General features: G+C 34.7%; 1 protein-coding gene across 1 annotated transcript in view; it reads right to left on the bottom strand.

Annotated features, from left to right (window-relative positions):
• Window positions 1–14,833, bottom strand: part of LOC121296773 (gamma-aminobutyric acid receptor subunit beta-2-like) — a 51,424-nt gene that overhangs the window by 20,175 nt on the left and 16,416 nt on the right. The window contains exon 4 of the mRNA XM_041222550.1: window positions 6,274–6,494. Within this exon, the coding sequence (XP_041078484.1) occupies window positions 6,274–6,494 (221 nt within the window). The remainder of the gene's footprint in view (window positions 1–6,273; window positions 6,495–14,833) is intronic.

Genomic DNA, 14,833 nt, shown 5'->3' with positions numbered 1-14,833 from the left:
ATAACTTTGTTTTTCTCCAAATGCAGATGAAAAATAATTTTTCAAATAGCTATATCCATTTAATATTCAGTTCAGACATCATCTCTGATTTCCACAAGATATAAAGTAGTATCGATGTACAGGAAAAGCACTTCCCCTGACAGAAAAGTACCGACCCATTTAGCATAATGACATCCCAATCAATGAAAAAAAACTGAATAAATCCAAAATGCAGATCATCTGAGGCCAAAAAAAAAAAACTGTTTGCGTTCACACCTGACCTTGGTGGACTAGGACAACAAATTTGAAATCACCAATAGTTATGAAAGTTTAAAAGATGTTCTTATGTTATTGTCAAGGTCACCATAATATAGCAGGTTTTGTTTCTGCTTAAGTAATGTTCACATGAAGTCTTAGGACATTTTATAAATAGAAATTATCATCTGATAATTCAGCTAAATGTAAAAAAATGCCTGCTGTCTTAAAATCACCTCATGCACTATGAAATAACAATCGGCATAATTATTATCAATTACCAGAGTAGCTGTCATACCCGAGCTGTGAGGTTTTCGACTGCAGCACCCACGCTGTACAGCAGGTACAGTTGATTTAGAAGAATATACTGTATAAGTCATATCAGAGCTGATCACCCTCCTCCAAGTACTGTTATAACAATGAGAATGCACTGTCGGTGGTTCAATGTACTTTCCTTAGCTGTTTCCTTGCGGAAATTGTCAGCTTTGAGAATGAAATCTGAAGATGCCTTAAGCCACCAATAACCTTACAAAGAAGGAAAACACCAGGAATGGCTGAGGCTTCCACCTGGAAGAAATCTATACCGGTGAGCTCACACTCCCTGAGTGAACGTCTTGCACTAGAGCATGTACCCCAGTGCCTCACAAGCAGGGGTCAGAATTAGTAACAGCTGTCGGGAACACGGTCGGATGAGACAGCAAACACCCCGGAGGAGAAGAAGAATGGATACTGCAGGAAGTTAATCATATGAAGATTTGAAATAGGACTGCAGTTTAAAATGGAACTAACACAGCATTGGTCGAATATCAAGCGAACTATCTCCAAGTGTTTTGTTTTTATTTTTACTGGATTTTGTACCCTGTTGCTGACCTCTTTACTTTGTAGTATCGGTTCCAGGTGAAGTGGCTTCTGATTGTGAAGTGTTTAACCATGGAGAAAATCGGCAGAAACAGCTGTTTATGTCTACCAGAAGGTACATGCTTTCTTAATGGAATAGGGCTTTTTTTTTTTTTTTTTTTTTTTTTACCAGGAAGCTAGACTACCCCAAGTCAAAATTGAATCATTCATTTAAGATCCCATATTGTTTATAAAACTGGATCTGGTTGCTGTTAATGTGTGAAATGCACATGTAAATATTTTAACTGTTCTACGTTCAGCTATTGTTTCAGCACCAATTTGCTTCATTTTTAGTTGCCCAATTATGAATTACTTTCTGTTCAACCTTGATGGCATAAATAATCCAGCAGCCTAGTCTTCTAAGCATCAAAACCTCTTTGATGTTTATGACATTGCAAGACTATGGAAATGTAAATAAATTGAACCAAATGAACCTATTCTTTGCATTATTTATTTATTTTGTGGAATATTAAAAACAGTGGTTATTATTAGGGTCTGATAAGCCAATAAAGTGCTATTTAAATTCCCAAAAGGTGCATATGCTTTGTATGTATTTCATATGCGCATGAATAAATACATAAAATTACATGAAGCACTTTATCCCGCTTTTAAGCCTTCAAATTTAGGAGGATATGGAAACATTTTAAACAACAAGTGCAATGAATGACATAAGGAACAACTCATGTTAAAAGCTTACATTTCAAAGCAAAAGATCATTTTCCTCAATGATAAAATGCAGTACTTCTAAAAAGTTTTATATTTTAGTTAGGTGTTTCTGATAGGTTAGATTTATAATGAAATCTAGAATACTTGTTTTGTGCTTAACTGGTAATCTGCATGATACCTGAAGCTTAAAGTAATATTCACATGCAACAAACGGAGACCAAGTAAAGAAAAAGAACAACTTTTTGCCCCTGGAGATAAAAACATGCAAAACAGAGTAAATAGTCAGGACTACGGGTTGGGTTTCTATAACAGGTTGCTAATGGGATGGTTTTCTAAACAGGCAGGCACAGCAGACCACCTACAGAGATAACTACTGCCACATTGTCATTTGTTGACTACACAGCCAGAAAAGATGGAAAGCTGGCGATGTGCATGGAACCACTATGTAATTAATTTCATATGCCTTTAAAATTATAAACCTCAAGAGGTGCCACCTTGACACTCGTGAAAGTTTAATTTAATGATGAGACGCTATTGCATTGTTGCCAACAGGTTACAGAAGGAGCCTAATATACAACGGCTACCTTGTTTGATACATACTGTGAGACCCGGAATTGGCATTACCATCATTCAAGGCTCCTTGTAACTTGCTGCTCAAATTATTTACAGGGCTCAAGACCTTACCCTAAAGAGCCTATGTCTACAGAGAATGATTATTATTATTATTATTATTATTATTATTATTATTATTATTATTATTATTATTATTATTATTATTATATTATTATTAATTGTAGTAGTAGTATTAATATTATTAAAGATAAGTTTTAAATGTCATTGTGGTTAAATCCACAAAGGCGGGACCACTATTATCTGCAGGTCTTTACAAAGATATTTGCCCATTTGAAGACTGTTGTTTATCATCACAACACAGTCAGACTGATCAAACACTATCCAACAGATGGCCTCACTGTTGTAATCCTGTTCTTTTCTACGTCACCTTAAATCTTGACGCTTGCTCAGCGGCCGCAGTATGTGAAAAGAATATAGATTATGAACATTAATGATGCAATCATCCATTAAGCTGTATCTTAACACTTGCAAACATGATATTTTCTGACCAAAATGATGCATGAACAGGAAATAATGCAGAGTGCCAATGCCAGCACCATCAGTATTCCAAATAAAGGCATAAGGTCTTGCTGTGTCTGACAGCAGTGTCTGTATAGAATTAGGACATCTACAAATGTCCTGTGAAAAGGTCTGCCACACAGGCTGGCATTTTCTACTGCTGCATCCCCTCCAGTAGATACTACTGGCAGAAGAGAACCCAATTCCGTAGGAACTTACATGGAATGAAGTTCACCCTTATATTACTGCCCTTATAGAAAGGTTTGTAAAATTCCTTGAAAATATTTCAAAATTACCAAGCCAGAATGCAAGTGAAGTGTTTGATTAGGGGCTGCAGATGGTGCTCAGAACAATTTGGATTAAAAGAGCTTAGGGAGTTTTGCATTTTAAACACACTGGCGTTACCTTATATTACAGGGAATTAAGAGTTATGTAATTACATTGTAATAACTGGGTAACTATCAATGGTTTTTGCTCTTTCATGGTAACATGTGTAATTCTATACATGTTCCACCAGTATTTACTATTTAATTGCAGGAAATGTTGGTTATTACCCAGTTATTACCATATACTGGTTTACAGTGTATCTTTTCTTGAACCCAGATTGATAGCATAGTTTTCATATTTTTATATTAGAGTGGTCTTCTATCTAATACTAGGTAGCTGACTTTGAGCTGAAACAAGAGTATATCAGCAAGATAATTAAAAAAAACTTACATTTTTTTTTTTTTTATTAAATCTGAAACTCTCACTTAAGGCGTTCATGGGTAATTTATTTAGCTTCCACAATGAACATGCACACATTGAAATGACCTGCACGTTTAAACAAACTATCTTTAAAGTGAGCAGTCGGGAAGAAATAACTGAGAACTGACTAGAGGACTGATAAGGGAAAGAAAACAATTATCTTAACCTTGACAGTGCTGCAGAAGCTAATGCCCCCAAGTGCTTGAACTTAATGTGTCCACAGCATCAAAAGCTACATAAAAGCGTATGTCCAGTAGTCAATCACGATGTTGCCAAGCATTTACCCGATTCAACATCTTAAGAGTGATTTATTAAACAGACACATTGTGGCAACAGCTCCTTTTGTTCTAAATGGAAACAGGCACGGAAACTAATTTACGAAGCAGGCAATTTAAACCTAGAATTTAATAAGTAATGAAGTTCCTACATGAATGCAGTTAACAGTCCAGAGGCGATTTAATTGGAAACAGTAAGAGATCAGTTAAATGCACATACACTTGTGTGCTAGGCATGCATTAGTCAACTTATTGTTTCCTTTTTTTATTTCCATCTTAACCGTTTTCACTAGGAAAGTGTTGTTGTTTCGTTGGGAAAGTATAATTATAAGAGAAACTGTCTATGCCTGTGCAACTTGGGCCTTGCAGCAAAGTCATGGGGTCTATTTTAATTATCCAAGCAGCGGCAGATCTAAATACTGCCAACCTTTATATGTGTATCAAACCTACACCTGTTTCCCTCCAGGGATGACCCTCAAAAAATTCACTAAAGACGACAAAATACAATGGAAGAAGCCCTGCAAAAAAACAGGAGCACATGCAATCCATTGCTACAAAATCTGATTTTAGGCACAATGTGGGTATTTCTTATTCTGTCATGAAGATTAATCTAGGCATGCTTACAAATCTAAACTATCTAACCATCAAAACAGGTCCACTGGATGAAAATGAACCCCAGCAAAGAAGAATTATGATGTAATCTTGACAATCGCATGTATAGTACTTTATATATTTGTAAAATGCATATTACCTGGCTTCATGTATACAAAGGCGACTCAGCAGGCAGGGCCCTAAACCCAGACCACAAGTCAAAATCGACAAACATCTATGTTTTGCTTGCCTGTACTGTGAGGAACATCTACTTTAATTAATCCTTGTTTTACAGTGCTGCTTTTATAGCATTACATGTGAAGTTCACATAAATCTATGTAGCTACTAAGCATTAAAGTGTTAAATACTCTAGTACACAGACAGGTTAGGTGTTATTTCTTCAAAGCTCAGATCACCCATACCTATCTAGTTAAAATTATGCTGGGGGAACTGAATTCATCAGACCAAGATAGATAAAATTTCACCAGAGCAGAATTTTAGAAGGTCCTCAATGTTCCACTCCTTGACACACATTTCAATCTCAGTATAACTGAAGTTCCATTCCTTTGCTATTGAAAACTGCACTATAAAGCTTAGAAACAGGACATGTATTTGGATAATCCAGGGTTTTGATGAATCAGGTTTTTGATAATTCAGAGAAAGCTGATCATCTACTGAGTTGCCGTTTTGATTGCTGCTTGATAGATAAATTGATTAGAGAATTGACTTAGTAATGAACTTGGCTAATAATCAGAAGTAAACATTTCACTGAAAGTTGAAATTTAAAAAAAGTATAATTTATTTAAACAATACAATGTTTATTTCTCTCTGGGTAGCTACTATATAATTTGATTTAAAAATGTCATATTATTTGGCTCTTCCAAGATAATTGAACTACTAAACTGCTATTTATATTTATGTATTTGTTTATTTCATCATTACATTAAAAATAATATTAAACTCACGGCAGCTTTCTTAAACATGTATTTTACTTGGCACTGCTGAGTTACTTTAAAACTACAAACACCCCAGCTCAGGGCAATCTGCTTGTAGTAGCAGGATTCAATTATAGTGTGCCCTGCTCACTCTAGACAGTTAAGTATGTATAGATTATGCTGAATATAAAACAAACTACTGGCAGAGCATCAAGCAATATATATGCTTTCAGCAGAGAGGAAGGATAATGGATTTTAGAAAGCATTAACAATCAGGATCGTTTCACAAATAACAACATTTTCAAAGATGCATTGAAACATGACTTTTTTTTTAAATTAAAGTAGCTACCAGTTAGAACCTGGATACACTGTATGTTTTAATATTGTGCTGAAATCACAATTGCATCGTCCCAATTCTGATTATGGCCTCACTATCCTAACAGCAATGTTTAATGTACCAAAAAAACTAAACAAACATCTGTGATGAAGAGCTTTTGTTTAGTTGCTTGTCATTTTATGCAGTGTGAGTAATACAATGTGGCACACACTTATCATAGTTTTTAGTACTTTTTAACAGCTGCTGTAAAGTGCTCAAAACAAATCCTAAGGCTAACAGATAAATTGTTGGTAAACCACTGTAATTACATACTAATTAATGTATGATTTCCTCTTGAATTTCTTCTGAAATAAAAAAAAAAATCAATTCCACCCTTACTGTACTTATATGAATTCCTACCCTAATATTAATCTATTATGAACAGGCACTAAAAACAAACAAAAAAAAAAGAAACATTTACCTTAACCCATAAAGGACTGTCCCGTCAGGATGCAGGCGTATCATTCGATTTTTAACTGTGACCCCATGTACAAATGACTTCTTGTCATTCAGGAAGTAGGTATCAGGGACCCAGAGCTGATCAGCGACTCGGTTATCCAATGTTAGATTTAGAGGAATCTCAGAATATGACAGCCGTTTATCTCTCCACGCTTGTTGGAAATACATTGTCAGTGTATAGTCCTGAAACAAAAAAATAATTGGTCAGCAATGAGAAGTAGTACTGCATTGCATCATTTCTGTTGCTCATACTTAAGGCAAATCTAGTTTTGATTGCAGTGGATTAAAAAAAAAAATCATTCAGGTCACTTAAGGTCAAAGAGTCCTTGAAAGTACTTGTTGTGTAACCAATCACTTGGGATGCTATCTTCTCCAGCTATCTCTTCCTGTGTATTTTAGACAACTCAGCAATCAGGCTGAGTGTATAAAGGCTAGGAATCCTGTTATATATTTATTCAAAACCCAGTTATAAATAGCTTTCAAGGACTCCAAACTAAGTGATTGCATGAAAATGGACCCCTACCAAAACAGATGCACTGAGAATATTAATAAGGACATTTTAAATTGGTGGTATAGAAGCAGGTAGTTTCAGAAATGTTTTATAATTCCAATACAGCACTGGCATAATGCGGCATTGCTAATCAGTCACTGTGGCATTTCTGCTGGATGGAAATTGATACACTACCCTAATAATAACAGAATTTGTTGAGGTAAATGATGAGAAATGTGTTGCTGATCTAGAGCACATGAAGTGTGAATAAAAATATAAAAACAATCAGAATTATGTTCTAAAACAATGAAATTACTGTGATACAGATAACATGAGATTCAGCAAAGATAAATGAACACGTTTCATCTAAACACCACAGGGTGCTCTGTGATACTTTCACCAGATGGGGTCTTCGCCAAGCAATCTGTATGCAGAGGGGTGTCAAGATGTTTCAAATACCCAGAATTTAAAGGCTGTGGAAACTATTGTTATCTTAATACGTTTTAAAGTATCCAAAATACAAGCTGTCATGCAAACAAGTGCACTTTAACATGTTACACAGTGCTGAGCACACTAGCTCTGCAAGCAACATGGATGATAGCGTTTTAATCAATGCAGTAGGTATTTATTAGGATCATACAGTCCACTGTCCTGAACACCACCACAGAAACCTTTTCAAAATTGTAAATATACTGAAGTCTTTAGTTGCCGTCACTAATTAAGCAATGATAACTGGCTCTAATTAAATGACCTTGTGACAGCAGGTGATCACTGCAGAAAGCATTCCCTTCCTTGTATATAATTCATTTTATTAAATGTGAGGATTGTCTTGTTCTGGTAGCTTGGATCTCAGCTATAGCTAAGCAGGTATTAGCCAGTCAGAAATATGTTACTTTAAGCCTGATTGGCTAAGATAGTATAGGTTAGAGCAATAAATATGGTTGAACCATAAAGTCTCTTAAAGTCTAATCATGTCAACTGTATACTCTTTGCTGATGGTGGATTTTTATTTGACATGTTGATGGAATAAAATAGCTGTTGCTTCTCAGGAGAAACAAAAATGTACTATACTTCATTGGTTACTCATGGCAAAAAAATATATATTTTTAATATGACCGATGCCCTTCAAATACATGATGAAAGAATGATGAAACCAGTTGAGTCTTCCTTTTAGTCTGTTATTGTATCAGCATTTTCAATGCAGACCATGACAGATAGAGTAACGTGATCAGCAATGCAACGCTGTCCATCTCCAATATCCATTCTTAGTAAGTATTAGGCATGCATGCCTTTGGACGAACATCTCTCTAAATAGCATGTATGTTTAACACTGTGGGATTGAAATGAGCTTGTTGAGAATATGTATTTCCACTGTCATTTCAAACTGTAGCTGAGTGCACATATCAATTATTTCACTAGTTCATGGTTTAATCCAAATGCTTTTTTTATTTAGACCCATTAGAAAAAAACTTTGATACTATGCCACTGATGTGGGTTCTGTAGCCCTAAAGTGCTGAGCTGTAAGGGTTATTGCTGGATGTATCTATGCCACATATGCTTTACATTATATTTTGTATTCAAGCAGAACAATGATAGTAAAATTACATAAGCAGGAAGATTAATGTTGTATGACGGAAGCCAAAACAATATGTGCTGTGTTATATTATATAGTTTAGTAACCTGGGAAACCTATGAAATGTATTAGTTGGTCAGACTTTGTATAAAGTACTACAGTATATTAGATTACTTATTAGATATAAAAACAAGCTAGATCTCCTTCAATGTTACTATTTTGTAAGAGTCAACCTCTTTCGCCTGCATGGTTGTAAATCCAAAGCTGTTTATAAATCCTGTAAGTGGATTTTAACAAGGCTTTTCATATTGAAATTTTGCTCTGGATTTCCCTTTTTTTCTCTCAGCTTAAGGGAGACTGATCCCCATATTGGAATGTTTCTCAAATGTTGCTGGGCACATCACATGATGGCCTCCCTGTACTCACAAGCCTTAAGTATGACCCAGCCTATTGATATATATATATATATATATATATATATATATATATATATATATATATATATATATATATATATATATATATATATATACACACACACACACACACACATAATATATATATATATATATATATATATATATATATATATATATATATATATGTGTGTGTGTGTGTGTGTTTTAATTATATACACTTAAACAAGTGTTGAAAGATTTAGCATCTAATACCTTTTTTTTTAACAGATGTCATTTTATAATTGTCATTACATCATCGCCTATAATTTTATCAGGAACGCAATATCATGTATTCAAGTTTAACCTTTTTTTTAATACATTATTCTTGCTTTATTAACAGAATATTCCATGAAGGTACATAAAGTACTATATTTAGTTCACTTATGGCTGTTAAAAACCCTTATATGATATTTTGGCTAAGCATATGGTTACTTCTCTTTCTTAACAGCTTATTTTCCTTTCTAGATTTTACATGTGGAATAAACCTTGCAACCCAGCAATTAGAGATTGATCTAGCAATTTTCAACTGAGAATGCCAGCCATCACATCAACTGGTATGCCTGTAAAGTTGATTGAAATCCATTCTGACAATCTCACATCCAAGGCAGGTTATTTCAATGTCAGAGAATGGCACAGTCAAGTGACAGAGGAAAATAAAATGTGAATGAGTGACAAACAATCGAAACATGTTGCATTCTCTTTCTCTGTTCTATCACCCTTCCTTGTGTGGATTGCTGAGCACGCTATGACTGACAATGGACCCATGTGGGCTATATACCTCAAAATAAATGTTGAACAACCAGTCACCTGTGATCAGGTTCAGCTTGCCAGACACTTCAAACACTGCTCTGGATGTGTTGGAAATAAAAACCTCATCAAAAGGCTAAAATGGTCCTTGTATAGGTCCTTAAATCTTTTTGATACAGGTTATGAAATAAAAACTCTCATTTGTGCTAGAGGGGGTGTAATCATCAAACAGTCTGTTCACGTTGCATCTCAGCTGGCTAGAGTGTAGCAGCAGGTGGTAGACACTGTGCAGTGGTCAAATACAGACCCTTGTTGTTTGCCACTCTATTAAACAAATGGAAGACTTCTTATAATAAGGAATATCGATGTGTTCCAAACCCCAATAGGCAATATATATATATATATATATATATATATATATATATATATATATATATATATATATATATATATATATTTTTTTTTTTTTTTCTCAGTTGGTGCACGTGTCCTCCCTTTCAAGCTATTGCAAATACAATTTATGTTATTTGGCAAGTTTTGCCAATCGGTTGGGTCAAGAAGTTCTTGAATTTAGTCATAATATTATTATTATAATAATATTATAATACTAATAATTAATAATAATAATATTAAATAATAATACGTTAACTCCAATCTATGAGAAAAGAAATACATTATCAAGATCTGAAATGACAGCAGTAAAACAAACAAAAAATAATAATTCTTAGATAAGTACATATCATGGCTGTCCTGACAGTGACAGGCTTGCTAAAACTAACAAGAACTCTCATTTCCATTGCAGTTTACTGCTGTGGGAGTTCAATACGTTTTGTATTAGAAAACTTCCAAGAGAATATCTGATGCGTTCTCTGACTTTGAGGACTAAAAACCTACTTTTGCACACAAAAGAGAATCAGTCAAGTGGAAAAAATAAACTCTAATTAAAAAGCAGTGAAATGGTGGCTTTATTTCTTCTGTGTTTCTAAATCTTATCATATACTGCCTGCTTATGAAAATAACCACTATTTGATTTATTTATTTATTTTCAAAACTGAGAATATTGCCTCTTAGCAGCTTCAATTAACTAAACTAGAACCTGCTTGGACTGGATTAGATCCCAAGGGTCAGAGTTGAGCACCACTGGTCTACAGTATGCTTTTTAAATGGAAAGGTGCATTATGAACTGTCCATACCACACAAGATCTTCACTGCTTTCAGCCTGCCATTATTAATATCTATGCAGATTCCAGTATAAGACATACATAGGTTACCAACATAAATATGTTTCAGCCTCACTAGAAAAAAACAAAACAAAACATTGCTTATAAATATTGTATTTATTATTAACACATTTAATCTAATTATTGTGTTAATATAACTATACAATCAAATAAAAATAACAACAAAAAAGTATTTTACCTTTCTTTTTGTAATTTAGCAAGAAGGTTACAAAACAACAACTAGATTAACTTCTTTAATCAAACAAGAAAGTAGCATCTATATATTTTTTTTTAAATTATAACCTCACACGAGACCCCTCCCTGTTTAAAATGTTCCTGCTTAGTATAATTTATTGGAGAAGCATTTATGCAGCATATGACAGCTCCCCGAGTCTCCAGCTTCACAAACATTAAGGAAGGCTGACTTGGTGACTCTAATGTTTAAAATTTTAATGTGGGGGCACACAGGGTCAAGGTGCATTTTCAGTCTGCTTCACAAGATGGGAATCTTGCACTTAACATATAGAAATGTAACATGATGGTTGTGACTGGCAGTGATAAAATATGCTATTAATGAATTGGATGAGAGTGATTTACAGCTCACCTTATTCCTCTTGACCATACTATATTGCTTACTGTTAATACACCGTACACCTACATATGCTGCTCCATATGTACCACTTATATTAAATACCAAGAGTCTGCAATGTGTTTGACCATTCCTTAATGATTACCTCTTAATTCTTGCAGAAAAGATGGGAGGAATTATGCAGTAATATTGCTGACATGTGCAACAGACCCCCCTTTTTGTAACAAATTATAAGACAATTGATTGTCTTATAATCAGAGCAACCTCGATCAGTTTTCATTAAAATTCATCCATTTATGTTAAAATCAGACCATCTCAGTGTTGGAACTCTGAGTGCAATTAAGCTCTAGACGATGCTGGTTAAGAATGCATATCACATTCTTCATTATAAAATCACAGATCTAAAAGTGATTAGCTGTACTTTAGACAATTCTCTAAACCATTTACATTCATTAAATGGAGAGCCATGTTCCATAAAGCACAATCTTTCAAGTGAAGCCCCCTAAACTGTACTGTATAAGTGGCTACTTGATTTGAGGGGGAAAGTAGCTTTATTTCATTTTAAGAAATCTTATTTCAGCAGTAAGCCAATGATTGTCTGTAAAACTAGTCTCCTTAAAATGTAGTAACCCAGATTACAATGTCAGTAAATAGTGACTACTATGGCAATTCAGTAAGTGACATGGTTTTTAAATATAGCCATTATAACTTGAATAAGTTACATTATTGACTCAGCTTTGCACCATTTGGGAGACGATAAAATAAATACAATTTAAAAAATCAACCGTACCTTCCTATGACTGTTTTATGATGACAGAACTCTAGCTGTATGCAGTTTTGCAAACTGGTTTCAGTTCATCTTTTGTTAATGACTCTGGTGGATTTCTGGCACTGTAAATACCTGTATATGTTAAATGTTCAACATGAGCCTGGCATTACAAAATGTATATTCAATTATTTATGTATCTACAAAACCCCTACAATGAATTATTTCCACATGGGATGTGTCTATCCATTGAACAGACTGAGCTATAATGGGGCACCATATGGTGTTTCAGTGAAATGCAAACGGATGCTGCTAACTAAGGAACTGGAAAATAAAAGCAATGAAAGTCAGTAGCAGCTGCAAGTAAATAACTTAGAGAACCAAGTTAATGTGTGGCAAAGTTCATTAATCAGAATACATAATACTTTATCACAATGGGAATGAATTGTGCATCCCATAATTTACATGAATGACATTTATAGCAAGATGCTGATTATTTCTGGGTTGTATAACACAGAGGGATGTTGCTGTGTATCAATACTTAATAGTAATTAATTTCAGAGCAGGCTTTCACAATTTCAATATTGTTAAAGAATGAACTGCTGGACTCAAAGTGTCATTAGTGCAGCTAGCCTCTGCACGCCTGTGCTATCAGTTCTGGTTCTGGCACAGAATTTAAATCTTATGATCTGAATAGAGAGTTCTCAAGTTGGCTACGGGGCCAGGATCCATTGCAATGGGTATTTCTGTTCAGAATGGGTTGAAGTAAGGTGGTTTTGATTGGTTGCAGTTAGCCTTGTGATGATATAATGTGCGATGTGTAGTGGATAATTCTGCCGGGACCCGTCCACCAGTTGGTCAGGGATCCGCAGCGGTCAAATCCCTGGCTGCCTTTCCCTGTCAACAATCTCAGCTGATAAGCAAATCTCCGCCGAGCATCTGACTTATTACAACTAAAACCACAAAAGAAAAACAAACAAAACATCAAACACACTATATACACGTGTAGTGCTCCAGCCCTGCCACATTTTGTAATGACAGCATCCTAAAAACAGTGCAAATAAAGTCCCACAGTAATACCCCTGTTAAATTATTACATTTCATTCTTACTTGCCATATATTTGTAGTCCACAAGTACAAATCAATCTCTTATCCTGTGAACATGTTGAATCACCAAAGTATGTGTTCAATGCCTTTGTAATACTGATAATACTCATAATGATCAAATGAAAATCGAACAAGTCAGCACTCCTCAAAAAAGAGGATTTTTATTTTAAATTTAAAACATGGTTAGGCAGGCGGCAAAAGGAAAAGGATAACATATTATCTTTTTTTCTTTTGTCACCTGCCTAACCATGTTTTAAACAAAAATAAAAATACTCTTATCTAAGTTTCAGCACCCATTGAGCCCTCTATTGAAACTAAGCATGTTGGGCACAAACTTTTTGATATTGAATACTCATAATGATTTCAATTCCGAATGCACACCCGCCTTTTACTTTCTTTTCGATCACTGCATCTAAAGTAAATCCTGACATGATTTAATCAAGGAAATGATTCACACAAAGATAGGAAAAACTAACACGTTAACATGTTTAGAACTCCTTGTGACTGTATAATATTACTTTTAGTATTATGCTTTCAATAAATTTGAGACATTGAATGTAATATTAAGTGTTTATATTAGATTACATGTTCATAACAAACAAGGTAATGCACTTAGGCATTTTCTTGGTAGCACAATTATATTGTACTTAATATATAAAAAATATCCTATCTGCTCCCAAACCTGTATAGTTAACACCCCAAACCAAAAATAATGGTTTTGTATATCCAATTATTAAATGCCTAGGGATTTTTTTCTGCTTTAGCATAACTGCTGATACAACTCTATGCCCAAGAGTTGCTATGTTTCAACAAAATAAAAAGCTCAGCATTTTCACGGTTATTGCATACGACCATTTCAATGGTGACATCGCTGATCCTTCAGCTGCTCCCCATACAAACATTACAACTCTTCTAAAACTGGAATATTGCAGATCCCTTACCTGTAGCAATGTAACACAGTAAGGTAGGGATTTCCTTCATCCATTATTAAGTTAGAGGACACTAGAATTAGTCTGTCTCGTCTAAATATTGCAATATTCATATTTCTAATAACCTCAAGAAGTTGCAGAAAAATGTATACATTTTTATAATATGCTGTATAAACAGTGTCGACGCATGGGGGGACACGCCTGGTAATGTGTGTCCCCCCCCCCCAGATTTCTGCCAGGCAGTGGCTTAGCCACTGCGTTACAGGAAAAAAAAAAAAGATCATTCTTTTTGGTGGTCTCAATACGCTTCAATCAGTATCACTTTCAGTTAGTATACACAAGAACTGCCACTCACAACTCACCAATGACATGCTTGCTGTCTGCCAAAGCGTGCGTTTCAAATTTCTGTTTGTGATTGGGCTATTTACTGTCATTCGTGAGAGGCTCAACCTTGAACTCTTCTGATTGGATAATGCACACGGCTTTTACACTTTACACTCCAACGGACGCACAACGTGACATAACACTGAATGAGAGATGTGAAGTATGGCCTGACAGTGGTAGGGGAAAGGAAAAAATAATTTAAAAATTGCTATTTGCTTTAGTCTAAATGGCAGTAAACTGTTGATGAACCATCTGAAGT

Source organism: Polyodon spathula, chromosome 22 (assembly GCF_017654505.1).
Source record: "Polyodon spathula isolate WHYD16114869_AA chromosome 22, ASM1765450v1, whole genome shotgun sequence".
NCBI classification, from domain to species: domain Eukaryota; kingdom Metazoa; phylum Chordata; class Actinopteri; order Acipenseriformes; family Polyodontidae; genus Polyodon; species Polyodon spathula.
This window is presented reverse-complemented; position numbering and strand designations above follow the sequence as displayed.